Consider the following 27,558-nt stretch of genomic DNA (forward strand, 5'->3'; position numbering starts at 1 on the left):
TGCAGGTATATATATGATTAGATATTTATTGAATAATTTCATTAGCATCAAAAAATATCATGAGTAGTAGGCAAAACTATTCAGTAGACTTTTGTTAAAGTAGTCTTCTTATACATATAGCAAAAGCATGATAAAAAATTGAAGACTATCAAACAAGGATCAGACTGAAGCTCCCAAACAGGACTTTATCACTGCAGTACATACAAGAATTGATTTAGCAAGCATTCATGCTGGAGGGCCTTTTACCATTTTAAATTTTGTACAATCAGGAAAATAAGCATATAGTTATAGCTTATAATAATTTCAGTTATTCATTTTATGAATCAGGAAAATAAACGATAGTTATAGCTTATAACTAAGGTCTTAAGGCAGAGGTAGTGAGTGAATATTCATCTCAAGTGTCAGTTGAATACCTTTGAAAGTATTGAACATGTTAGACTTTGAAAAAAAAACTTGAATATTTTCTGGTCAACAATTTTTCTAAGTTATACAAGGGCCAATAACTCCAAAATACAGTGTGATAGGGGTATGCAGGTTGACTGGGTGGTAGAAGTAGTGGTACTGAGTAAGTATTTAAAGTTTCAGTTGAACATCTTTGAAAGTTTTGAAGATACAAGACTTTGAACATTTTGGTGATCATTTTTGTGCAACCAGATGCACGGGTAAGTATATTAGCCCTATTGTTCTTACAAATAGTCGAGCTAAAAATATGCACCTACATTTAATATGTGCAGGGCTTATAGACAAGCGGTATGTGCCTACTTACCATATATTTGCAAACACAAATGACAGTACACTAAGGTGAAACACAAACATGGACATGCACAGTGAACTACTTTATTACATGTAAAATTTATAGATAAACACAGGTATAATGGTCATAATTCATGAAATACTAATAGTAAAGTGTTATCACTCTGCATAACCAGTCTCTGTTCAACATAACGAAGGTGGCTTTCAACTAGCATTTGGCTACTAATGTGTTTGCACAAATTTCGCTGACAAACTGGTAAAGACAACCCAAGCAAAGGTTTTTAACTTGGTACTCAAACCTTTATTTTATTTTAAGGTACTATATATATATCTAAGCCCTAGTATTTAAGACCTTTGGCTCTTAGTCATTTTGACCCCGGGATCATTGTTTGAAGTATTTTGGTAGAGATCAACTACATGTAGGTGATGCTACATGCCAGATATCTAAGCCCTAGCTACATTGTTTCCAAAGGAGAAGAAAATTAATTTTGTACAATTTTGTACCTTTTGGCCTCTGGCCAGGGGTCATTTTGACCCCACGGATCAATTTCTGTAGAGGTCCACCAGGTGATGCTCCATGCCAAATGTCTAAGCCCTAGCTTTTGTGGTTCTGAAGAAGAAGATTTTCAATGTTTTTTTTGCACAATTTTGTACCTTTTGACCTCTGGCCTGGGGTCATTTTGACCCTGGGGATCATGGTTTGAAGTAATTTGGTAGGGGTCCACCAGGTGATGCTACTTGCCAAAAATCTAAGCCCTAGCTATTCTGGTTCTGGAGAAGATTTTTTTAAAAGGTATTTTTGTACAATTTTGTAACTTTTGGCCTCTGGCCAGGGGTCATTTTGACCCCGGGGATCATGACTTGCAGTATTTTGGTAGAGGCCCACTTGATGCTACATGCCAAATATCTAAGGCCTAGTAATTGTGGTTCTGAAGAAGATTTTCAAAGGCATTTTTGCACAATTTGTACCTTTTGACCTCTGGCCTGGGGTCATTTTGACCTTGGGGATCATGGTTTGAAGTATTTTGGTAGGGGTCCACTAGGTGATGCTACTTGCCAAATATCTAAGCCCTAGCTATTCTGGTTCTGGAGAAGATTTTCAAAGGTTAATATGCACTTTTTTGGACCTATTGACCTTTGTGATGGGGATCACTTTCATCCCAGTGATCATGGTTTGAAGTATTTTGGTAGAGGTCCACTAGGTGATGCTACATGCCAAATATCTAAGCCCTAGCTATTATGGTTCTGAAGAAGATTTTTTTAAAAAAAGTTTACACTCGGACGGACGCACATACAGACGTACGACGGACAATGCATGATCACAAAAGCCCCCCTTGTCACTATGTGACAGGTGGGCTAAAACAGTAACATTCTTGTGATACAAAATAATGAAGATTTATAGAAATCCAAATAAATATAATTATATTTATTGTGGAAAAAATATGTTTAAAATACATATAGACTTAAAAGGACCATAAATCCTTCTTAACAAGAGGGCCATAGTGGCCCTGAATTGCTCACCTTTCTAATGTCACCATAAGACAAAAAGTTGCAACAGTTTTCTCTCTTGATAGCTGCGACCTAGATTTAGAGTTAATCTGATTAACTCTAAGTTAAATTTTCAAAATTCAAAACTATACCTCAAACTGTGCCAATATTCCAAATTTCAAGTCTGCAGGTACAAAAACAAGAAAGTAGGTCACTAGGTCAAAATTAAGGTTAGCTGATTTTTTAAACTGTTTTTCTTTTTTTTTCTTTTTTTTTTTTGCGTTGGGTTTTAAGTCACACCGACACATATTAAGGTCATATGGCGACTTTCCAGCTTTAATGGTGGAGGAAGACCCCAGATGCCCCTCTGGACATTATTTCAGGCACAGGCGGGCATCTAAGTAGAACCACCGACGTTCCGCAAGCCAGCTGGATGGCTTCCTCACATGAAAGAATCTCGCCGAGAGTGAGGCTCGAACCTACAGCGGTGAGGGGCAAGTGATTCGAAGTTGCAGCGACTCTAACCACTCGGCCACGGACGCCCCCTTTCTAAACTGTAGCTAAAACTATGTTTCTAAACTGTAGCTAAAACTATGCAAATGGTGCAAATTTTAAGTCTGTAGCTTAAAAGACAAATAAGTAGGTCAGTATGTCAAGGTCAAAAATCAGCAAACTTGACAGATGTCTCCAATCCAATCATACAAGCAAATTATTAAAGGTCTAGGCCCTGTTACACAGAAGACATTTTTTTTCAAAGTTTTACTATATAATTTAACATGAAAAGCTCCAGGGTGGCTCATTATGACCCTGTGGACCAACATTTGAACAATCTTGGTAGAGGTCTACTAGATGATGCTTCATGCCAAATATCTAAGCTTTTGGCCTTATGGTTATGGAGAACAAGATTTTTGAAAAGTTGCACTTTGAAGACCCCATTTAGGGCCTCACAGCCAAACTGTACAACAGATAGGAACCATCTGAACAATTTTAGTAGACTTTCACCGAACGATCATTCCTGTGAAGTTTGGTTAAATTCCAACAAGTGATTAAGGAGGAGATGTTGTTTGAAGCAACTGTTGACGGATGCAGGCACACACTCACGACGGATGACAGACAAAGTGCAGTCACTTAAGCTCACCTTGTCACTGCATGACAGGTGAGCTAAAAATATAAGCAGAACAAGGAGATGACATGCAGAAAACATAATATTTACTACTCATATTAAGTATCAGGGGTTGTCTATTTATGGCAGATAAAAATTTGTGTACATAAATTTCATTTTATTTTCAATTATGTACATGCAGATTTTAACAAGAAACTACTTAAAATGAAAACATTGTCTAGGACTATAACAATGCAAGTTGTTAGGGTTTCATTTAATCAAAATGTACTAAAGAATTTAACAATTTAGCTGACTGATATTGTACAGCAATACATTACATTTGTAGAACTAGAGAGTTCTGAATCGCTCATATGTCTGTGTGTATCTCAGTGATAGGAGCGATAATTTCAAATACAAGACAATCAGCATTACTTACCCTGAGCATACATGTATACTTAGGTGGGCTAAAATCTGAATAAACTTAGAAGCTGCTGCAGGCCATATGGTTATGATAATAGCATGACTATTTTCTCTTAAAAAAGTTCAGCAAAAAATTTAAACCACAGACTTCAAAAAGTTCTGGAAGACTCATTATGAATGAACCATCTGGGATACTAGTATGCATGATATGTACATGTAAACAAAATCATATAGGTTCCCATTTTCAGTGTGACACTCATCCTACATATTTTAGACCCACCATGTTATGATACAAAAGTTAACATGAAATGCTAAACAGAGTGGAGGATCATGTGACTTTAAATAGTCTCTACAGCAAAGTAATATGACAAAAATCAAAGTAAATGACCCGTACCTAAAATGAAGTCTAGTATGACATAACGCAGTCTAAGCAGCTACATTTTTCCTTTTTAATGGTTAATGCACAAAACTTCCATATAATTGAGTTTAACAGATTACCTCGAGGTTTTGATACGTTTAAAACTTTGAGGTAATCTATGAACCTAAATAAGATAATGATTTTGGAAGTATATTTTATGCTGCGTAGCTTTCCCTAGGTCAAACAAAAAATTATTATGTTAATATGTATTGCCTAGATTTTTTTGTCAATTGACTTTTCTTTAGAGACTGTTTTAGGTCACATGATCCCCCACACTGTAATTTCATTGCGACAAACTGTAGACAGCCTTTTCTGTTTGTTATGGATCAATATATTTACTAAGTAATGAGGGGGGTGGGTTAAATGATAGACCAGGGTTGTCTGTGGGGTCATCATCATCATCATCATCATCTTCATGTGACACATGCAGTGGTCTTCTCACATTTTCTCTGAAGGTGGATATATCCACCACATCAAAGAAACCAGCTTTGAATGGTTTCATTGTTTCCGTAAGGCCTGAACAAAGCAGCCTGTAGTTCAGTGTTAGCCACAAGAACAGTATTGTTGAGTACATCAATTCCTCTCCTTTAAAAATCGTAAGAGGTTTTGATGTAAGGAGAACATCATGAACTGAATCATAAAAATTCACAAGTAAATATTTTGTACTAATTCCTATGCCTGGAACAAGGGAATTTCTTAACTTGCACTTGTTTGTTTTTTCCTGTAAAGGAGAAAATGTAATTGTCTGTGCCTTAAGTTGAGCTTTGTGCTGTTGCAAAAACTTGTTGTCTTTCTTTGATGAAACTGCTGTTTCTGCGGATGGTTCTGGTCGAAGTGCAGGCATACCTTCCATCTGAACAGTTACTGGTATATCCTGGACAATGATATCAGGTTTACCATGCCAGCTGTTTTCACAACCTGAAACAATAGAAACTAGAATTGATTTTGACAAAAGCAGATGTCTCCAAAAATGTGAGCTCAAAAATGGAGAAAAAAGGTGGCCAGAGAAGATTATTTGTATTTTAAGCTCTAGCAATCATTCTTTGCAGAAAACACAATATGCCAATGGCCTACATAACTTGAGTTGTGAAGTTTTATTCAAACCCAGTCAGCGGTTTGACCTGTGAAGGCTGCACAAGTTTTTTTTACTATTTCTAGCTGTGCAGCCATTTTAGTCATCCAGATCATGATTAGCTATAGCACCAATTTTGTGCAGCGAAGCCAAACATGTCAGTGGCATACAAAAGTACACTTGGTACTAATCTTTCCTATGAAGGTTCATCAAAATCCAACCAGCGGTTTGAGCTGTGAAGGCCGGACAAGATTTTTCTATTTTAGCTCTAACAGCCATTTTATGCAGTGAAGCGAAGTGATGGTGGCATGAACAACTACACTTGGTACTTATCATTCCTATGAAGTTTTGTCAAAATCCAATCAGCAGTTTCAGCTAACAAGCTGAATGCGGACAGACAGACTGATGGACGGCAAAGGGAAAACAAGATCAAAATACTAGCTCACCTTATCTTCATTCATTACGGTGGACAATACAAATACTACAATTTTTTTAGCTTCTGACTTTTCAGTGCTTCCATTTCGATGCCTTGGTGCGAAAGGGTTGTAACTCAATATTTTGAAATTATTCAGGAGAGACAAAAAACTTATTTATTCTTTTACATTCTAATAAATTCTTCTTTCATTTTGATTTTTGGCTTTAATTCAATTACTGATATATAATTGATTGGAAAGGTTATTTTATTTTGTCAGCATAAAGAGATAATTGATAAAGTTTCAGTTACAACCCTTTCGCACCAAAAAAATAAAAAATTTCAAAAAAATTATTTGGTGCAAAAGGGTTGTAACTAAATTTTTGCTTTAAATTCTGATCAATGTAATGGGTCAAATGGAGAGATCCAAGCTTAGTTGTGTTAAGTATGAACTAATTTAACATATTGCCTGGATATTTCAGTGAAAAACCTTCAAATTATATGTTTTTAAAATATAATTTCAGTCAAATGATTTTTTTTAAAGAAATTCACTTTATATATAATATTTTTTCTATGCGACACACAGTTTAGATTGTCAAACCCATCATAAGTACCAAATATGCATTTACATGTATGTTTTTGCAAGACTCAAAGGTAAATTTTTGGCAAAATGTCAACTTACATAATGACAAAACCATCTAAGACACATTATTTTTGTTAATATAAGCCTTTTGAAAATGGGAATACTCTTATTTTATTTTCCATCTATTCTATACCAAGGGTTTTCTTAATTTGAAAACTTAGATAATTCCTAGGATGTGCTTTTGTGTACAAATTCTATATATTAAAGAATTATCCAGGTCCTGGATCTTCTTTACTATTAAGCCAAAAGTATGAGAAAGATGATAAATATTATAGATGTTCTAAGCTTCTAAGCTCATGCTATTCTTACAACTCTTTACAGTCCCAAATTTCATCGTTTATAATTATATAAATCAGTCAGTAATTAAATGAGAAAAAAAAATAAGGCCTGCAAATAATAACAATTACAAAATGCAATCCCCTGTGACCCCAATAAAATTCACAGGTGTGCACACAAACACACATACAGCTGAGGAAGTGATAATATCTTTATGAATGATTTTTAATAGCAGATAGAATATATCTGATAATTTACTTTTATCTAACAGAAAACAAAGGGTCAATAACATATTTTACTTATTATTTTAATATGACCCGCATTTTTCCCTATTGAACATAGAAGAACCAAAAGTGTGCGTTATTATGCAATAAAATCACTGTTTGACATTCTATATTAAGACATGTGATGTAGTCATTATACACGCAAAGTAACCACTAAAAATGTGACGTGCTGAAAATTAGTATGAAAACAAATCAGGCGCAATTTAGATAAATATAAGGTACGGCAGCATTAAAATTTTATTTGTTGATGTCGTGTTAGAATCAAAATAATATATATGCAAATTGCTTGGAATCACTTGATAAAATCACTGTTTGTTGAATGTGCATCATTATATCACTCGGGCTATGCCCTCGTAATTTCACACATCCGACTCCAAACAGTGATTTTATTGAGTGATAAAATCACAGTTTGTGATATATTATTTCTTAAATAATAGACCTTAGTAACTTGTATTAAGCTAGACCTACATGTAGCCTGTTTATCTGTGTAATTCAACCATACATCATACTGTTGGCTTGCAGTTTAATGGAAAGTCTTTAAGTCTTTTTCTTTTGTCCAATCAGCAGATATTTGTGATACAATATTTATACAATTTGTCTTTGACAAGACATGAAAATATTCCAATAGTAATACATGTAAGTGATAAAAGTAATTCATGTAAGTTTAAAACCAAATCAAGAATTGAGTAATAATTGTATAATTTCTTTAAGTTATTTTAACATTTAGTAATTAAAAAAGCATCGAAACACAAGGCTGTCGGATTTGTATGAGAGTATAAATCAGATTGCCGATTGTTTTGATGTTCTTTCTCTTTTGTATCTTAGGCAAAAATGAAAACACATTCCCAGTCATCCAAGAAAAATGTACTAAATGTTTAAGCATCTGAATATGACTTTTCTATATTTATATATAAGCCAGTGCTAGGGGGCGTGGACGGTAACTTGCACTTTCCAGTACTTTCCATGAACAGGCTCAATCAAACCGAGCCTGCAACATTTTCAATTTTGTTGTGTTGGACTTTCTTTAGGGATTCTGTTTTTCTCTATTTTCTACTGTCATCTCCTTCCCTGTCTCTTTCCCTGTCGTCACAATATGTAATCAAAGCACAGAAGGCGCTGAATTTGTTTGGGTCTCAGAATGTCAGAAAGGTGAAGGTTGTGAGATTATAAAACAATTTGTTTTTGTATAGTGTCACCAATGCTTTCCAGTGTTTTAATTGTAGTAGATTGACTATAGAACTAATTGCAACACTGATATTCGATCTAATGTTTATTTGACTTAAACAATTTGAAAAAAAAAAATATGTTGCTGTAAGTGGGATTTGAACTCCAGACCTCTCACTTCCTAAGCAAGCGCGCTAACCCCTCGACCTCGGTGCATTTCTGTGATAACGGCCTGAAGAAAACCATATTATTCTATTTAGGGTTTGTAACGACGCTAACTGTTGTTTAACACTTGTGTAAATAATCACGGCGCTTACTATAAGCATGTATATTTATAAAGAATAAAACAATATTAGAAATCTTCGACCATTCGGGAATTATTTTGCTTGAAAATTAATCCGCCTGTCATGTGACCATATTGACGCAGTGATCTCCCCTAAATTTTTCGGCCTAAGTGTTACATATAAAGGGAAGTAACCGCTTCAAAAAAGCGGACTACTTTCGGCACTTGCAATTAACAGCATTAGAGTCTGAATTTTCGCTACCATTATTTGTTTGGTCTGACGACCCAAACAAATAAAAACCAGAAAAAATGAACCAGTTAACAAGCAAGCTCCAGACAGATAGTGAGTTAAAGCACTGTGCATGTATTGGTATGCAATTTAACTTTGACATGTTTTCAAAAGTCTCAAAACTATCTTTTTATCTCTGAGTACTGCCAACCCCTCTCGCAAGTGTTATAGGCAGATACAATCATAAAATATTGTATGACAATTGTTTATAATAAATTTATTTTGAGTTACAGTAATTTCATTTTCGTAAAACCAAAATAGGTCCATTACTTTTTCATGCTATTTTGCAAAAAATGCAACATTAATTATACCAATAACAATTTTTATGTTGAGAAAAAATCACTGTAACAGTACTGTTAGTCAAATATAGCAATGTACTATGATATTGTTTCTTTTACAAGCATTTGGAATTGATTTATGTTTGAAATATGTGTAAGTTATTCAAATTCTTGTTTTATGTCTGAATGAAAGCTTAACAATTATGTTAATAACAAGGATACAGAAGCTGAGACTGTTTTATAAACTTGTCAATTAGTTTGAAAGAAATAATCCACTAAATATTTCACAGAATATGATATAAGATATTGAGATACAACTGTTTTGCACTAGAATTTATTCAAAATTTTATCAAAATGTTGGTGCGAAACGGTTGTAACTTAAGTTACAACCGTTTCGCACCAACAAAATATGTCTGTTTGAGTTACAACCTTTGGACAATTATACTTTTTTGGTAGTTTAATTTTAGCTTTCAAGTTTAATATTTTTACAACATGTGTGTATATTGCTTCTACATTGAAAAACACCATAAAACCACTTTCGGTGAAATAATGAGTTACAACCCTTTCGCACCAAGGCATCGATTTACCTTTTAATGTATATGTATCTATGCTATGTGACCCCAGTCAGGGTTAGGTTTTATATAATTGGCACAATTCAAATACTGCAATATCATGATGGTAATGGTGACTTCATATGGTTTGATGAGCTCTCAAAAATATACACACAGATTTCTGGTTACAGATATTGACCTAATAATTAAAGCTGGTCCTTTGGACATGGATGGTCCCACTTTTACTTCTTTATATGAATTACTTACAACTGTTTTAAAGTTTATGAAAAAGGTCAAGTGCAGGTCAAGCTGATAATGACAACCCAGGTATAAATAGAATATGATAACTCTAAAAACACTTTAAGATAGGCAAGACAGCTATAACAAGAGGGCCATAATGGCCATTATGGCCCTGAATCGCTCACCTGTGTCATCAAGTCATCATTGGCCTAAACATTCTTGAGTTACGATCAGGAAACTGTTTTACTATTATGGAACCCTGGGACCTTGACCTTTAAATACTAATGACCTCAAATCAATATGGCTTATCTGCTAATGATTGAAAAAATTCCCTATCAAGTTTCATGATCCTTAGCCCAAGCGTTCTTCAGTTATCAAAAGTTAACCAATTTACTGCTACAGGTACCCCTGACATTCACCTTTGACCTCAAAATCAATATGATTCATTGGCTAGTCATGACTAATCTCCCCCCAATGCTTCATGATAATAGGCTTAAGTGTTCATAAGTTATCATATGGAAAACATTTTACTGCTATGGGTGCAATTGACCTTTGACCTATTGACCTAACCCTCAAGTAATAATCATCTAGTCATGGCAAACCAACCTATCAAGATTCCTGATAATTTACAAAAGTGTTCTTGAGTATACTATTGTACTGTAACAGTCTATATTGCATCAATTTTGCACCTATTGACCTCCTTGGGAGGGGTTATATTTACCCCTGCAATGATGATTTTAGTATTTCAGTAGAAGTCCATCACATGATGCTACATGCCAACAAGAGGGCCATGATGGCCCTAAATCTCTCACCTGTGTCACCTTGTCATCATATACCCAAACATTCTTTAATAATCAGGAAACTGTTTTACTATAATGGGACCGTGCGACATTGACCTTTAAATACTACTGACCTCAAATCAATAGGGTCATTTACTAGTGATGAACAACCTCCCTGTCAGGTTTCATGATAATAGGCCAAAGCGTTCTTCAGTTATCATCTTGAAACCATTTTACTACATGGGGTCGAAGGAACCTTGACCTGGGGCAGGGTCATTTTGACCCAAGGTTCATGATTTGAAATGTTTTGGTAGATGTCCATCTGATGATGCTACATGCCAAACATCTAAGACCTAGTTGTTCTGGTTCTGTAGAAGATTTTTTTAATTGTTCTTTTGCACTATTTTGAACCTACTGACCTCTGGGGTGGGGTCATCTTGACCTGGGGGATCATGATTTGAAGTATATGGTAGATGTCCATCTGATGATGCTACATGAAAAAAATCTAAGCCTTAGTTGTTCTGGTTCTGGAGAAAAAGATTTTTTTAAGGTTATTTTACACTATTTTTCACAAATTGACCTCTGGGGCATGGTAATCTTGCCCGGGGGATCATGATTTGAAGTATTTTGGTAGATGTCCATCTGATGATGCTACACGCCAAAATCTAAGCCCTAGTTGTTCTGGTTCTGTAGAAGAAGATTTTTTACTGTTATTTTACACTATTTTGAACCTATTGACCTCTGGGGTGGGGTCATTTTGACCCCGGGGTTCATGATTTGAAGTATATTGGTAGAGGTCCACCAGGTGATGCTACATGCCAAATATCTAAGCCCTAGCTATTGTGGTTCTGAAGAAGAAGATTTTTAAAGAAAAAGTTTACGCATGAACGGACGACGGACAACGCATGATCACAAAAGCTCACCCTGTCACTATGTGACAGATGAGCTTAAAAAAACTTACCAAAGCTAGTATCACAAGTGAAGCCTAGCAAATGGTCTTTTCTAGGGCAAGGGCAGCAAGAAAAATTACAGCCTTTGTAGCTGTCAATTAAGTAGGAATCGTACACAGACAGCTGGACTAAAAGATGTTGTGCAACTCGAATTGCCCAGTCTCCTTCAGACTTGTCTTTCATGTCTTCAAAAAGGGCTTCATTATCTGCAAAGAAACAATAACTCTAATAAGAGCAGAAGTATGTGCTTTTCAAGAGATGTCAAACAGACATGATGCTCAACTACATTTTCTACTAGTATTCTCAGTGCTTGATTAAACAAGAGGGCCATGGTGGCCCTAAATTGCTCATCAAACTTCACCTAAGCTAACAGCTTCCTACACAATCGAACTAAAATAAATTCTGCATAAACTAAACTTCACCAGAAAACAAAAGTTTTCTTCAGTTTTCTGTCCTGATCATCATCACTACAACCTAGATAAACTCTAGGATAAACATTATTTACTTTCCATTAGATGATGAGAATATCTAAGCTATATCTCTAACTTCTTATCAAATACATAAGCTATATCTGAATGCATTTTGACATGTTCTAATTTTGCAACAAAGATTTCAAAGTTTGTAACAAAACAAAGGAAGTCACTAGGTCAAAACCTAGGTCAGCTGTTTATCTAAACTTATGCACTTAAGTTATTCAAAATTGTAAGTCTGTAAGTACAAAATCAAGGAAGTAGGTCGTTAGATTAAAATTTTGGTTAGATGATGTAAAATTCAAAACTGTAGCTCAACTATGCACATACTGCAAATTTTAAGTCTGTAGTTTTAAAGATAGATCTATTTATTTAGTAAAGGGAATCATGTGACTATACACAAATTAACAGCAAGAAAGGTGTAATCTTAAAAATCTAACTTATTCCCCCTCAAATGACAGATAACGCAGATATAAGAGTCATAGCTATTGAAATTCTAGATGGTGATCAATAATCTTTTTTTCTCCCCAATTCTGATATCAAAATTAATGGTTTCTGATGTCTAACATCATCATAAGACAAAAGTTGCAACAGTTTTTTATTTTGATAACTGCTACCTAGATTAATAACTTTGGGATAAACATTAGTAAATGATGTCCACTGGGGCTGCATCTCAATACCCAAGCTACAACTATAACTTCATCTCAAATATATAAGCTATATATCTGAAGCAATTTTGAACCAGTGTTTAACAAATACATCTAATTTTGCAACAAAAACCTAACCTTTGTAACAAAAACAAAACTATATATCTAGGTCAAAATCCAAGTCAGCTGTTTTTTAAAATTCAAAACAATACCTCAAAGTGTGACAATATTGAATTTCATGATATCAAGTCTGCGAGTCCAAAAAACAAGAAAGTAGGTAACTAGGTCAAAACTAGAACTATCGCTGAATGCGATTCATACCCCCACCAATGTCCTTGACAGAAGACAACTTGGAAAGGTGGTTAAGGGAATAACTTAAGTGACACAAATACATAAAAAGAAATTATCTCTGGTGAAAAAAAGACTAATTGTACAGGTAATAGTAAAAATATCTATTATCAAATCATGTTCGAAACAGTTACAAATAACCTTTCATTTTCCCAATATACTAAACTTTTTATAAGTCAATTTTTGACCTTCAAGTGTGGCCTTGACCTTCAGCTGGCACAAGGGTAAGATGGGTTCTGCACATCGCCCAATTGGAGTGAACATTTGAGTAAAGTTTGAAGAAAATCCTTCCATTAGTATAGAATTTATAGAGCGGACACAACATATTGTCTAGTATTGATTGTATGTAAATTTAAAGACTTAAAAAGGGGCATAACTTTGTCAAAATCCAATACAGAGTTATGAAACTTGACCTGCATATCGTAATTGTGACACCTCATATATCTTTTAAGTTTCAAGCAAATACCTATGCTAGTTTCCGAAATATTCAAGAACATGTTTTAATCTAAGAACATTTTCTAAGTCAATTTTTGACCTTCAAGTCTGACCTTGACCTTTAGCCTGCACAAAGGTGACATGGATTCTGCACATAACCTTGTTTAGGTGAACATTTGAGAAAAGTTTGAAGAAAATTCTTCCATTAGTATAGGATTTATAGAGCGGACACAACATATTGTCTATTATGTGATTGTATGTAAATTTGAAGATTAAAAAGGGGCATAACTTTGTTAAAATGCAATACAGAGTTATGAAACTTGACCAGCATATCTTAATTGTGACACTTCATTTATATTTTAAGTTTCAAGCAAATACCTTTCCTAGATTCAGAAATATTCAGATATATGTTAAAATTAAAGAACATTTTCTAAGTCAATTTTTGTTCTTCAAGTGTGACCTTGACCTTAAGCCGGCAAAAGAGTGACATGGGTTCTGCACATAACCTTGTTGAGGTGAACATTTGAGCCAAGTTTGAAGAAAATCTTTCAATAAGTGTAGGACTTACAGAGCGGACACGACATACTGTGTAATATTTGATTGTTTGATATTTGACCTTCAATTGTGACCTTGACCTTGAGCTGAGACATGGGCAACATGGGTTCTGCACATCCCATTGTTGAAATGAACATTTGAGCCAAGTTTGAAGAAAATCTTTCAATTAGTGTAGGACTTACAGAGCGGACACAACATATTGTGTAATATTTGATTGTTTGATATTTGACCTTCAATTGTGACCTTGACCTTAAAATGACACATGGGCAACATGAGTTCTGCACATCCCCTTGTTGAGGTGAACATTTTAGCCAAGTTTGAAGAAAATCTTTCAATTATTGTAGGACCTACAGAGCGGACACGACATACTGTCTAATATATGATTGTGTTTGATATTTGACCTTCAATTGTGACCTTGACCTTGAGCTGACACATGGGCAACATGGGTTCTGCACATCCCCTTGCTGAGGTGAACATTTGAGCCAAGTTTGAAGAAAATCCTTCAAGTGGTATAGGAGTTATAGAGCGGACACGAAAATGGAGACGGACGGACGGACGGACCGACCGACCGACGCGACAAAGCGAATCCATTATAGCCCCCCCCCCCCCACATTTTGTGGTGGGGGTATAATTAAGGTACTGTAGCTTAAACTGTGCACCTGGCCCAAATTTTAAGTCTGTAGCTTAAAGGGACTAACCCAGAAAAAGTAGTTTGATTATGGCGTTATTATTAAATAAGCATGAAAAATTTAACAACTAATAAATTTGAATATATAGTGGTTTTAAGGTTTTATTAGGTAAATCACGTGTGTTTATATCACATTTATTCTATTTTTAGACCAATGTTTACAAAACAAACCATTGCAACGGATTTATTTTTTGACGCATTGAACTGTCAAAACTTTACAATGCTGAAAGTTTCTTATTCAAGAAAAATCAACCACACTGTATCATATAACACTAAAATTATGCAGTGGTATTTCATTTTTTCACGATATTTCATTTCAAAAAATTAATAATCACAAAAGCTGGGTTAGTCTCTTTAAAAGAAGTATTTCAAAGACAAGGTCAAAATTCAGCAAACTTGACAGATGTCTACAATCCAATCCTGCATGCAAAATATCTAAGGTTTAGGCCCTGTGGTTACAGAAAAGAATTTTTTTCAAAGTTTTACTACATAATTTAACATGAAAAGCCCTGGGGTGGGTCATTATGACCCTTGGAATCATGATTTGAACAATTTTGTTAGTTTTCTATTAGGTGATGCTTCACAAATGTCAAATATCTAAGCTCAACGTCTTGTTGTTCTAGAGAAGAAGACTTTTTATGTCTTCCTTATACAGTATATCCCTATTCGAAACTAAGTTTGCCCAGATATAAGCCAAATATCTAAGCCGTAAGCCTTATGGTTCTAGAGAAAAAAAAATTTTGAATGTATTCCCTATATATCTCTATGTGAAACTAAGTTTCAAAAATATCTAAGCTGTTTTAAGGTTCTAGAGAAGAAGATTTTTGATTTAAACATTCTTTTTAGGTGAGCTTTTGTGACCGCACTTTGTCTGTTGTCTGTCTTCAAACTGCAACTTTTCAAAAATCTTCTTCTCCATAACCATAAGGCCAAAAGCTTAGATATTTGGCATGAAGCATCAAGTAGACCTCTACCAAGATTGTTCAAATCATGGTCCCTGGCAACAAAATGACCCCGCCGTGGGGCAAACTTAGTTTCACATACTGATATATAGGGAAACATTAAAAAATCTTCTTCTCTAGAACCATAAGTAGAACAGCTTAGATATTTGGAATGAAGCATCATCAAGCGGACCTCTATCAAGATTGTCCAAATCATGGTCACCGGGGTCATCTGTATGAAATATGATTTCTTGTCAATTTTTTTTTAGAACTAAGATAATTAGCTAACAACCATATATTTAAAAAAATAAGAAAAATTAAGTGGTTGTAGAAAAATCTCCCCGCATAAAGATTAAAAAAGGGGGTTAAACCAAAAATTTCCAAAAATTTTATATGACGTTATGATTGATCTGTATAAAAAAAATATTTTACCCCTCTAGTTTTTATTTTCATGACTTGAAAATTAAAAAGGGGTCATTTTTTTTTAATTTTGCAAATTTTTTCACAAAAAATACCTATTAGGGTATATTAAAATTAAACCTTTTTTTGCCGAAAAGATTCAAAAAAAAAAAAAATTTTAAAAAAAAAAAGGGAAAAACAAAAAAATTTGGGTTTCTGGGGTTTGAAACCCCGGCCTCACTCCATAGAAATTTGGTTGAATTTGGCTATTCGTCTCTTCAAAGTGGAGGGTTCCAATGATGGACGGAATACCTTAATGTCATTGTCACTAAAAAATAAAACTTTGTCAAAATTTTTAATGCCCCTTTTTGTAACTTTATTTTTTATCAATCATTATTAATTAGTAAGTCATGATAGAAGCCATTAATTTTAAGGAGAAGATTGTTATGCTCTTCAAACTTGGTATTGAAATTTGTAGCAATACGAGAAATCTGATGTATATTAGGTATTTGATAACATCTATCAGTAGTGAAGTTGATTTGTTGCTTTCTCAATGACAATAAAAACAGTTTATTATTTACATTTGGTGTGAACTTGATTAACATTTTTTAAAGCAAATAACAAGGCCATTATCAATCTCATTAAAATCATAATTATCCTTACTGTCGCTTCACTACCTTACGCTCGAAGGATTTGACTACACTGCATTTGGGGTTGCCTCAATTTGACCTTTGGAATAGCCTATGGAATCATTGCCTTCAAAAAGCTTAGGTGTAGGTCCGTGAATTTCCGTTTAAAAACCAGTCAACATCTACCACATCATGACCTACATGTAGTCAAACCAAATAGTGCATTGATGAATGATACATTATGATTTTGATGATTTTCTTTGAAAAGTGAAATAGTTGGGTACAAATTTTTCATTGGAAGTGTCTACAGGTATGGAACAATACCTCTAGAATTACAGACAACCCCTATGTGCATTGTCAGGAGGTACAGATCAACTGTTTTTCATGTTGGGCATTCAATTTGCTTTATTCTAGGGCTGTAACAAATACAACAAAAGGTGAATATGATACCGTACGTATCATGAATACAGGGTGGCAAATAGCAATATTTATTCATGAATATAATTCAGGGCTCGAATTTAACTTTTTTTGCCACTAGCAATTATTTTCAACTAGCAAAAACTGAAATGCACTAGCAAATATTTTAAGATTACTTTTACCAAGTCGATCGTAATCTAATGTTTTTAAAGCTGTAATCTTTCATTTGAAGTGATAATTTCAAAAGATGTGTAATGAACCAGTGATATGAACTTTTACTGGAAAACATTAAAATTAATGGGACTTTTGGTAAAATTGGTTTGAAATGTGCAATAAAAGACGTCTGATAAGGTTTGACGCTGGAAAAAATTTTTAAAATTTTAACAAAATTCCCTCATTTAACTTTAATGAATTCTTTCTCCCATTTTTTTTTGGGGAATAAAGGGGCCTCTTTTTTAGAGTTTCAATTTATATTTTTGCTGATAAAGCCTTAGGTTTTTTGGGCTAGTTTTAGATTTTCTTTTAGAATGCTGGTTGTTTGTATTTTTAAATAGTAAAAACCTTTAAAAAATTTTTAAACTGTTGCTATGTTTAGAAAGTGAAAAGTGCTAGAAATTATTTTTTTTTATTTGTGAAAATATTTTGTTTTTTTTTCCCTTTAGAAAAAAGTTGTTTCCCTTGGGGCCCTAAAAAAAACCCCCAAAATTTTTTCATCTTTCTGTTTGTTGCAAAATTCGACCCCTGTTTTTTGGTACCAAGGGGGTCCCCCAAAACAAAAATAAATTTTTCCCGGTCAATGTGGGGTGTTTTTAAAAAAATATAAAAGTATTTTGTTGAGAAAAAGTTATTATAGCTAGAAAATTTTGTCTTTGCGGCTAATTTCAAAAAAAGTGATTTTGAAAAAATTGAAATAGTTTTAAAATTTTGTTTTTCTTACTTTGGTCAGTCACAAAATTATAAAACCCAAAAAAAAGAAGGGTAAATCTTTTAAAAATCGAAGTCCGAAATAAAAAGTTTTTTGTGTGAAAACCAAAAAGTTCAACCTGAAAATTTCCTACCATGTTTAAAAATTCTTGTGGAAAATGGGGTAGGGGAAAATGACAACAGGATTTTTTGAAATTAGGGACCTTTTCTAAATTTTTATTGCATTTAAAAATTGAATGCCCTTTATTTTTAAATTTAAAGCCATGCTTATAATTCCTTTTTTTTCTTTGGGAAATATTGGTTCGGACATGGTGAAAAAGGAATATATTCAGACACCCCTATTCTTTAAAAGTATTGTTCACCCAAAATTTTTTCTCCCTCTTTCACTCCCAAAATTTGGTGGTAATAAAAGTAAAAACCCCAATAAAATATTTCCCAGACCTTTGATTAAAATGTTTTTTCTCCATTGGCGGAAAATTTTTAACTTTTTATGGTAATGGTATTATGAGGTCAAAAAATTTGGAAAGGAAAAAGTTCACTGTTATCCCTTGCGGCTCTTATTTAGAAATATCTAAATTTTGATCTTAAAAGATTTTTGGGTTTGTTTGTAATTTTGTAGCCTGTTTTTTTTTGTTGGGTTTTTGGGAAAAAAAGTGACTCTATTGTTGGGATTTTAAATCTGTTGTGGATGTCTTCAGTGTTTTATCTTAAACCCCGAAAAAAAAAAAACCAAAGGGTGCGCCGTTTTTCATTCTTAGTCTAGACCTCGAATAAGGTTCTTATTTGACAAAAGGAGAATTCGTGGAATACAGGCAATGTGCTTTTCAACCGTTTGCAAAGATGTAGATGTAGTAGTGTGGATTCATACCTATGACTGGATGTGATTGTTTATGTTCCAATAAACGGATTAAATTAAAAACTAGAAAAGTGACGAATGAACGGATGCCCCCTGCAATTTATAGAAGATTAAGGCTGGTATGTTAAGTAATTTTTTAAAAAATGTTTTGAAAAAAAAAGGCCAATGTTATCTGGTAGTTTATAAGAGCACAAGTGTCAACTTCAATGTAAATATAGATTAGTGAATATTAGGGCCAGAAATATATTGACCTTTGACCTCTAAGTGTTACCTTGACCTTGGAGGTAGACAGGGCTAGCGCTGGCTGAAAATTTCTGTTAGCTTATTTGCATGATTTTTCAATACTTTTTCAGAAATTAAAAAAAAGATACATGTACTCTAAATTCACATATTTTCTAGATCATGCGCATGACACACCGTCTCAGTATGATTTACACTTGTGCCAAGTTATTTTAAAATCCATTAATGCTTCACAAAGTTATGGCCCAGACAAGATATTCAAACTGCTGACCTTTGACCTCTATGTATGACCTTGGAGGTAGAGGTCTAGATCATGCTCATGACATACCGTCTCTAAGTATGGTTTACAATTGTGCCAAGTTATTTTAAAATCCATTGATACATGACAAAGTTATGGCCCAGAAAATTTTTGACTCTGTTGATTGACCTGTAGTGTGGTTGACTTTGGAGGTAGAGGTCTGATCACTCTTCATGCGTAATGAACGGTCCAGTTGATTTCAGTTGTGCCAAGTTATTTAAAAATCCCATTAATGCTTCACAAAGTTATGGCCCAGACAAGATATTCAAACTGCTGACCTTTGACCTCTATGTATGACCTTGGAGGTAGAGGTCTAGATCATGCTCATGACATACCGTCTCTAAGTATGGTTTACAATTGTGCCAAGTTATTTTAAAATCTATTGATACATGACAAAGTTATGGCCCAGAAATTTTTTGACTCTGTTGATTTGACCTGTAAGTGTGCTTGCACTTGGAGGTAGAGGTCTAGATCAATCATCATGCGCATGACACAAGCGTCTCAGTATGGTTTACACTTGTTGCCAAGTTTTTTAAAAATCCCATAAATGCTGATTCAACCAAAGTTATGGCCAGACAAGATATTCAAACTGCTGCCTGACTTTGACCTCTATGTATGAACCTTGGAGGTAGAGGTCTAGATCGATAGCCTGCTCCATCCTGCTCTCATGACATACCTGTCTCTAAGTATGGTTTACAATTGTGGCAAACATTGGTGTGTTATTTTTAAATCTATTGATGCATGACAAAGTTATGGCCCAGAAATTTTTTGACTCTGTTGATTGACCTGCAAGTGTGGCTTGACTTGGAGGTAGAGGTCTAGATCATCATCATGCGCATGAGACACAGCGTCTCAGTATGGTTTACACTATTGCTAAGTTATTTTAAAATCCATTGATGCATGACAAAGTTATGGCCTAGACAGATTTTCCAACTGTTGACCTTTGACCTTTAAGTGTGACTTTGACCTTGGAGGTAGAGGTCTAGATCATGCCCATGACACACCGTCTCAGTATGGTTTACACTATTGCTAAGTTATTTTAAAATCAATTGATGTTTGACAAAGTTATGGCAGGGACAAGATTTTCAAACTGTTGATGTTTGACCTCTAAGTGGTACCTTGACCTTGGAGGTAGAGGTCTAGATCATGTGCATGACACACCGTGGCAGTATGGTTTACACTTGTTATACATTGTTATTTTAAAATCCTCACCTGATCTGACAAAGTTATGGACCGGACAGATTTTCGAACACCACCACCGGACCATGCAGGACCAGGGGTAACACTTATGCCGCCTGCCATTAAAATGGCGGGAGCATAAAAATGAAACTTAGAAGTTTCTTTAGATAGATGGTTTTTTTTCTTCTTGTTTCCAAGGCACTGACAGTGACGGGATGTAAATATCTGACAGCATTTGTTTCATTGTTTGTACACATAAATTCATGTATATTCATTACACTGAAAAAAGGGATGAATGAAAAAATGATTGATAGAAGTATCATGCAGAAAAATAACAAAGATTGATTTTAATAGAAATGTTCATATTTATATACAGGATGACAATGATTTTAACAGTTAGAGTTAGACTATCCGTATCGATATTAGGTGATCCTGGATTATTTCCTTTGACCAAAAATGTAAACAATGTAGTCATGGTAGTCTTGCCAATTGAGTATAACACATTTATACGAAAATAATCAAGTAAAATAGCTTAATGATCTTGAGTCTATTTATCACTTGAAAAAATTGACATTCAGTATTGCTCAGAATACATGAACAAGAGGGCAATGGTGGCCCTGAAATTGCTTCACCTGTTACGCACCCATAAGAACACCAGGGCTTGCCATAGCAAAAAATCGGGCCCGTTTACGAAAAAGCTTTGATGGAGATGGGGGATTATGGATAAGTGTTTCTAGCAGCAAGCTTTTTTTATTTTTGGCAACTGTGTTGTTAATGAAACCCTTAAACCAAATCAATAGGGAAGATTGCACAGAATTGTGACCTTGACCTTGGTGCAGGGACCCTGAATTTTATGCACGGCATCGCCTCCAATGAGAACATTTGCCAAAATTATATATTGAAAACTCCCTCTATGCATGTAGAAGTTTTGCTCAGACACAAAGAGTGTTTTCTATGAGCTCTAACTGTGACTTCCTTTGCCCTAGAGACTTGGTTTATGTGCAGGGACTATCTATGGTGGTGAAAATTCTTAAAAACGTACATTAAAATTCCTCCATGCATGTAGAAATATGCTCCCGGACAACATCTGGATATTTATCATCTCCAGTGACCTTTGACCTTGCAAACAAATTAACCTAAATTAAATGTGTAACACCTGTAGTCATGATAGTTAACCCCATTTGTTGCTACAATCCGAATCAATAAATGATGACTAAATGGTTCCCCTATTAACCATTCTTCAAATTTTTATCTGAACTTTGACCTCTATGTGTAACCTTGACTTTGGTCGCAGGGATCTGAATTTGCATGCGGACACTCAGCCTCACAATGGTGAACATTTTGTGCCAAAGTTATATTGAAAACCCCTATGAATGTAGAAGTTTTGCCCGGCAAGCGTTTTTCAATGGGCTCTAAGTGTGACCTTGACCTTTGACCTGGAGACCTGGATCTGCATGGAGCAATACATATCCATGGTGGTGAGCATTTCCATAAAGTATTATAAAAATTCTTCCATACATGTAGGAGATATGCTCCAGACCAAAAATCTGGATATTTTTCACCATCTTTTAGTGACCTTGACCTTGCATATATTACCTAAAAAGTACATGTGTCACAGCCGTAGTCATTATAATGACCATTTGTGTTACAATCCTCAATAAATGATGATTTTAAATCGTCCCTATACATATTTCATATTTTTATTTTTTTTAAACGGGCGTATAAAAAGTACATGTAATTTTAATAACTAAAAAAATTCTAATTTAAGATTTTATTTTTTTCTAGGAAATACATTTCATTACAATTCTTAAATCTTTGAATGAGCTGAACTGATATTTACTTTGAAAATTTTTTTTTTTTTTAAAATATAAATTTAAATTTCAATGAGAAAGTATTTTTACATTTGATAAGGTAATTACTGTATGATCTTTAAATGAACAAATACAAGTCTACCAGAACACCATAATGTTATCAAGATTAAGTATCTTGACCAATAAGGAATACATGGTAAATAAATGTTACATTTTTACAACATACTCAAAGTCCAAGAAGAGAGGATTATTTCATGCCCTTTGATTAAATTCTATTTTTAGAAATAGATCAAGGGGAGTATATTGTGAGTCACTTTATGAACAAGTATAACTTTGTTGTCTCCCTTTGATTAAATTCTATTTTTACAAATCTGGATATTTTCATCATCTTTAGATGACCTTGACCTTGTAATAATATTTGACCTAAATTATATATATCACAGCCAATAGTCTTGATAATGACCATTTGTGTTACAATCCCTCAATAAATGATGACTAAATGGTCCTATACACATCTTCATATTTTTATCTGAACTTTGACCTCTAAGTGTGACCGTTGACCTTGGCCGCAAGGACCTGAATCTTGCACGCGACACTCCGCCTCACAATGGTGAACATTTGTGCAAGTAATATTGAAATCCCTCTATACATGTGGAAGTTTTGCTCCGGACAAGCATTTTTCAATGAGCTCTAAGTGTGACCTTGACCTTTGACCTAGAGACCTGGTTCATGTGCGCGACACTGCTCCTCATAGTGGTGAACATTTATATGAAGTTTCATTAAAATCCCTCCATACATGTAGGAGATATGCTCCGGACAAAATTGGACGCCCGCCGCCCCCCCGCCCGACCGCCCGCCCGCCCGACCGCCCGCCGCCAGGGCGTTCCCATAATACGTCCCGTTTTTCAAACGGGCGTATAAAAAGCTGCAACCTAGATTAACTCTAGGTTAAAATCTAGGTCAGCTGTTATCAAAATTCAAAATTATACCTAAATTTGTGCTAATATTTCAAATTTCAAGTCTACAAGTCCAAAAACAAAAACGTAGGTCACTAGGTCAATGTAAGCTGTCAAATTTCAAAACTGTAGTTAAAACAGTGCACATGGTGCAAATTGTAAGTCTGGGCCAGAATTAAAAATATATTTGTTTGCTGTCTCCCTACCGAACCTTTAAAAATCAGCCCTACCCAAAAGTTTTTATTGCCTCCTGAGCTGAAATGTTTTTTTTGTCATTTAGCTCAAACTCGCATAAGGAACAAACAATTTTCAAAGCAAAATAAAGTTCTTTTATGAGGAAAAGAGATGATATAGAACATAAGTTTAAGTTTTGAACAGTCTGTTTACAGCATATTTTGCTTTCTTATGAACATAGAGATAACTTTGGAGAGTCATAAAATAAAAAAAAATATTCTGCCTACCTACCTACCCTAACTTTCAAGTCAGGGTCGGGAGACAGCAAACAAGGAATTTTTTAATTGTGGCCCTGTAGCTTAAAAGACAAATAAGTAGGTCAGTATGTCAAGGTCAAGGTAAAAAATCAGCAAACATGACAGAGGTCTACATGCAGAATATTTAAGGTCTAGGCCCTGTGCTTACAGAGAAATTTTTCAAAGTTTTACTATATTTAATTTAACATGAAAAGCCCCAGGGTGGGTCATGATTAGTACTCATATTTTATTGCTGATAAAATAGTTTAATTTGAATAAAACTACATTAAATTTTACATCATTATCGAGCTTAATCTTTACTGATTTCAATGATATATTTTTTAAAGAAATCGAGGAAGAAATAAAGTCAGACTGGCAGTTAACAAAACGCTATTTTCAACGGAAAATATGCGTTAACGAGTAGATTTACACGAAAAATATCTCGGGCGCTCATCCAGAATGCTTCGGATATGTTTGTTGTACAGATAGAAACTGTAAATGTGTGCATAATTTCCATTTGAACAAAAAACCCTACCTTGCTTCACGGATGTATATTACAAGGATCGGACACTTTCGTTTAGCTTTAAGTCCCGTCGCGCGCATGCGCGGAATCGGATAAAGGTGGACAGAATGATATGGCGGAACGCTCGGAGTGCGAAATATGACAGATTTTCACAAGAGTATGTGGTCTTATTGCAGCTTTGTGAAAAATTATACACATATGAATGTTTTGATACTATATTATTTTGTGCAGCTAAAGTATTAATATATGAAAATATGCCGATAGATTTAGGCTGCAACGCTTAGTTAAAAAATACCTAATTTAAAAAATATTTGCCTATTGTTTAGGCATACTCTCTACACTTTGATGCCCTTTTACGTCAAGCATAAATTATTACCGCTATTCAGATTAAGATTATTATTTTTTACATGGTTTAATGGTGGCATTGCAAAAAAATGTTTCTTGATTGTTAAAATACTTTTAAAGAAATTCATGTTTGAAATGTGTCTTTATTTCTGTGAATTATTTCCAAATGTCAGATTTGTACATTTTTTATTTGATATACCTGTATATTAGTATAAATATAGTAAATATTCTACTAATTAGTGTATTAAATATATTTTCAGATCATTATAGACATTCGTTCATATATAGATGAATTAATTAGATTGGCAAGGAAGAAACTTTAATTGGCATACAGAACAGCTGTTTTATAATATTATTTTTTTTGAAACTGATTTTTTTCATAGTTATCCTTCACAATTAACGTCACATGATTTATTTGTCATATGTTTATTTTCATTATTTTTCAAAGATAGGACTATACAAATTAAGTTGTTTATTTTCAATTTCATTTATAAATGTTAATAAAGAAAATAGATTTACGTTGTATTTATATATATGATCTCTTCAGAATCATTTTCTTACCACACATGCCATGGACTGTAGTTAAAGACCACCCCATACAACATATACATTCAAATTCTATTTGTTTTTGAAGATTAAGTGTTGAAATTATATCACATGTAACCTGATAATGAAAGTTTGAAAATAAAGTTTTTTCAATTATCACTTGTTACCTGGTAATTAACCCCCTTCAAAAGTATTTAAACTTCAAAGAAATTTAAGCGATGTGTAAAAAATAATGAACAGTTACTTTTATTTCGCATAATACTGACTCAAACTGTAAAGATTTTTATTGTTTTTTAGCGTTACATTAAAAAATATCAGAAATATCTTTCTACAGGCATTCAAATAAAAAGAATAATTAAAATATTCGAGTGAATTATTAAAATACGAGTGACATTAAAAAGGCCGGAATCGAGACAGCAACACGAGAGTACTTTACTGTTACGATGATTGTCTAATTCACTGCAACAGATTTACAAAAAAAAATATGATATAATTAAATACTGAAGAAAATTTCAATTTCCTATGAAAATGGCAATACATGTATTGGCAATTTCAGCAATCTCTTGTATTTAAAAAAAAAATGAATAAATTTACTTCACATGTTGAGCGAATAGTAAAGCCCGCAATACATTACCTGTAAAACAATTGTGCGTTAATAAATTTGACTACATAACCAAATAAATCATAAATATTGCATTTTTGATCAACTGTGAATAACTTACACCGGCTTCCTTTTTATTTTGAAATTGAATTTATTATGTTACCGTAATAACAAATTTCAAATATCTGCTTTTTATATAAAAAATGTAAATTTATCGCGGATTTCGTCAAGTTAATTTCTTAATCGTCGTTGCGGACAGATAGTCTGTATCTTTAAAAAATAAATTAGATATTTTAATTTAACAAGCATTTTTCTTGAAAATAAACTTTAAATTTCAAATATCGTATAATAAATGGAAAAGCTATATGTTATTTTGTAAAGTAGGTATCCGTTGCGAACGGGCATTTTCGCTTAGCGCCGATAAATTATCGATCGATGTACCTTTATCGGGTGCACGACAAGATATTTAAGCATTTATATAGAGTTAACTGGGAGTGTCCGATCCCTGTAATATAAAACCGTGTTTGCTTATATTGTTTGAAAACACAATATTTCTTTAAATCTCATATTTACTCCTGAAACGATGTCATTTGTTATCATGTATCTGATGTCATGAACCAAAGTTATGTCATAAGTTCATAACGCGATTCCAATGATGACATGAGATGAACCCAATGATGTGGAGTATACTTATATTTTTCAAACATCAATTTTCGACCTAAAAAAAGTCTTGTTTTAGACGTAGAGGGGAAATTTTGCCCATCACAAAATTATCTCAAAATTGAGACAAATTATTTTGACTTACAGTAGATCTATAATAATTATGAAATTATGCCTTACCTTCTCTTGATTTCGAGAGGAATGTCAACAACTTTTCAAGAGCTTTCTGGTAGTCAGGATCTTCTGGAATTTTACCTCGCTTGAAGTATTTTTCCATCATATCCAAACCCTCAACAAAAATGCTGCCGATAACACATTTGACTTTCTTTCCTGTAAGAGCAATTCCGCTACTTTCGGGCCAAACATGCGATTCTGTGTCACAGGTGGCTTTTGAAAACGATACACTCGCATTGGCATTTGCACACCTAATCTTCAAAAATCTCAAATTTAAATCACTCATTCCATCTCGTAACGATTTACGGACTTTGTCTAACTGCGACCTCAGACATTTATCAAACGTTTTAAAGATTGTCTCTTCGTGTTTAACACGTTTTGGAGCAGGTTCCCCTGAACCCTCCATTTATCATTTTATGTAGCATTTATCTTCCCGAACACCGTCAGCTGTAAGCCAATCAAAATCGACAATTTAGTACAACATCCGTTTGCTTTAGTTTAGGTGCGAAAATAAAATAATTTTTTTTTCGATTAATTAAATACTTTTGTCTGTAATTTCATGCTTAAATACAAATTATAAAGCCACGGCTGCAAGCCTATTTGTTTTGGAAAAGTTGTTCCGGTTAGGTGGTTTCCTGCTTACATTTGTTAGTGCATGATTGAACAGGAAACCAGTTGCAATCGTGCCAATCGCAACTTTTCGGCCCTTTCCGTCACTCTTCGGATTAATTATAATAGCCGAGGTTGTTCCGATTGCAATCGTGACAATTCGGGCGATTCCGTCATACTGCGGAATCAGACGAAGTAATATTACGGAAATCTAAGCTATTTCAGTTACTTTGGAAATCCCAGTTTGTTTTTCTATTTTTACTTGATTCCGTTTAAATTCTTTTTCAAGTCGCAAAAGTTAGTTTCTTTTATAATTGGTTTTTGCCTTTATTAGTGTTATAAAATAGAGAATGGTTAATGTAGTATTATACCGTCTCCAAAGGTCGGTCCTGCTTACCAAAATATCCACAGACGCTTGGGGTTTGGAGCTCAAAA

General features: G+C 34.0%; 1 protein-coding gene across 1 annotated transcript; it reads right to left on the reverse strand.

Annotated features, from left to right (window-relative positions):
- On the reverse strand, positions 1–26,788 carry LOC132751309 (uncharacterized; the record flags this gene model as incomplete). Its single annotated transcript, XM_060741473.1, is given in 3 exon segments — positions 1–5,099; positions 11,414–11,608; positions 26,521–26,788. Coding segments are annotated over 3 exon segments (1,062 nt in total), but the record flags the coding sequence as incomplete, so codon positions are not given.
- Positions 26,789–27,558: the final 770 nt, after the last annotated feature.

The sequence above is a fragment of the Ruditapes philippinarum genome, unplaced genomic scaffold, assembly GCF_026571515.1.
Source record: "Ruditapes philippinarum isolate M1 unplaced genomic scaffold, ASM2657151v2 ctg1372_1_1_1_1, whole genome shotgun sequence".
NCBI lineage: Eukaryota > Metazoa > Mollusca > Bivalvia > Venerida > Veneridae > Ruditapes > Ruditapes philippinarum.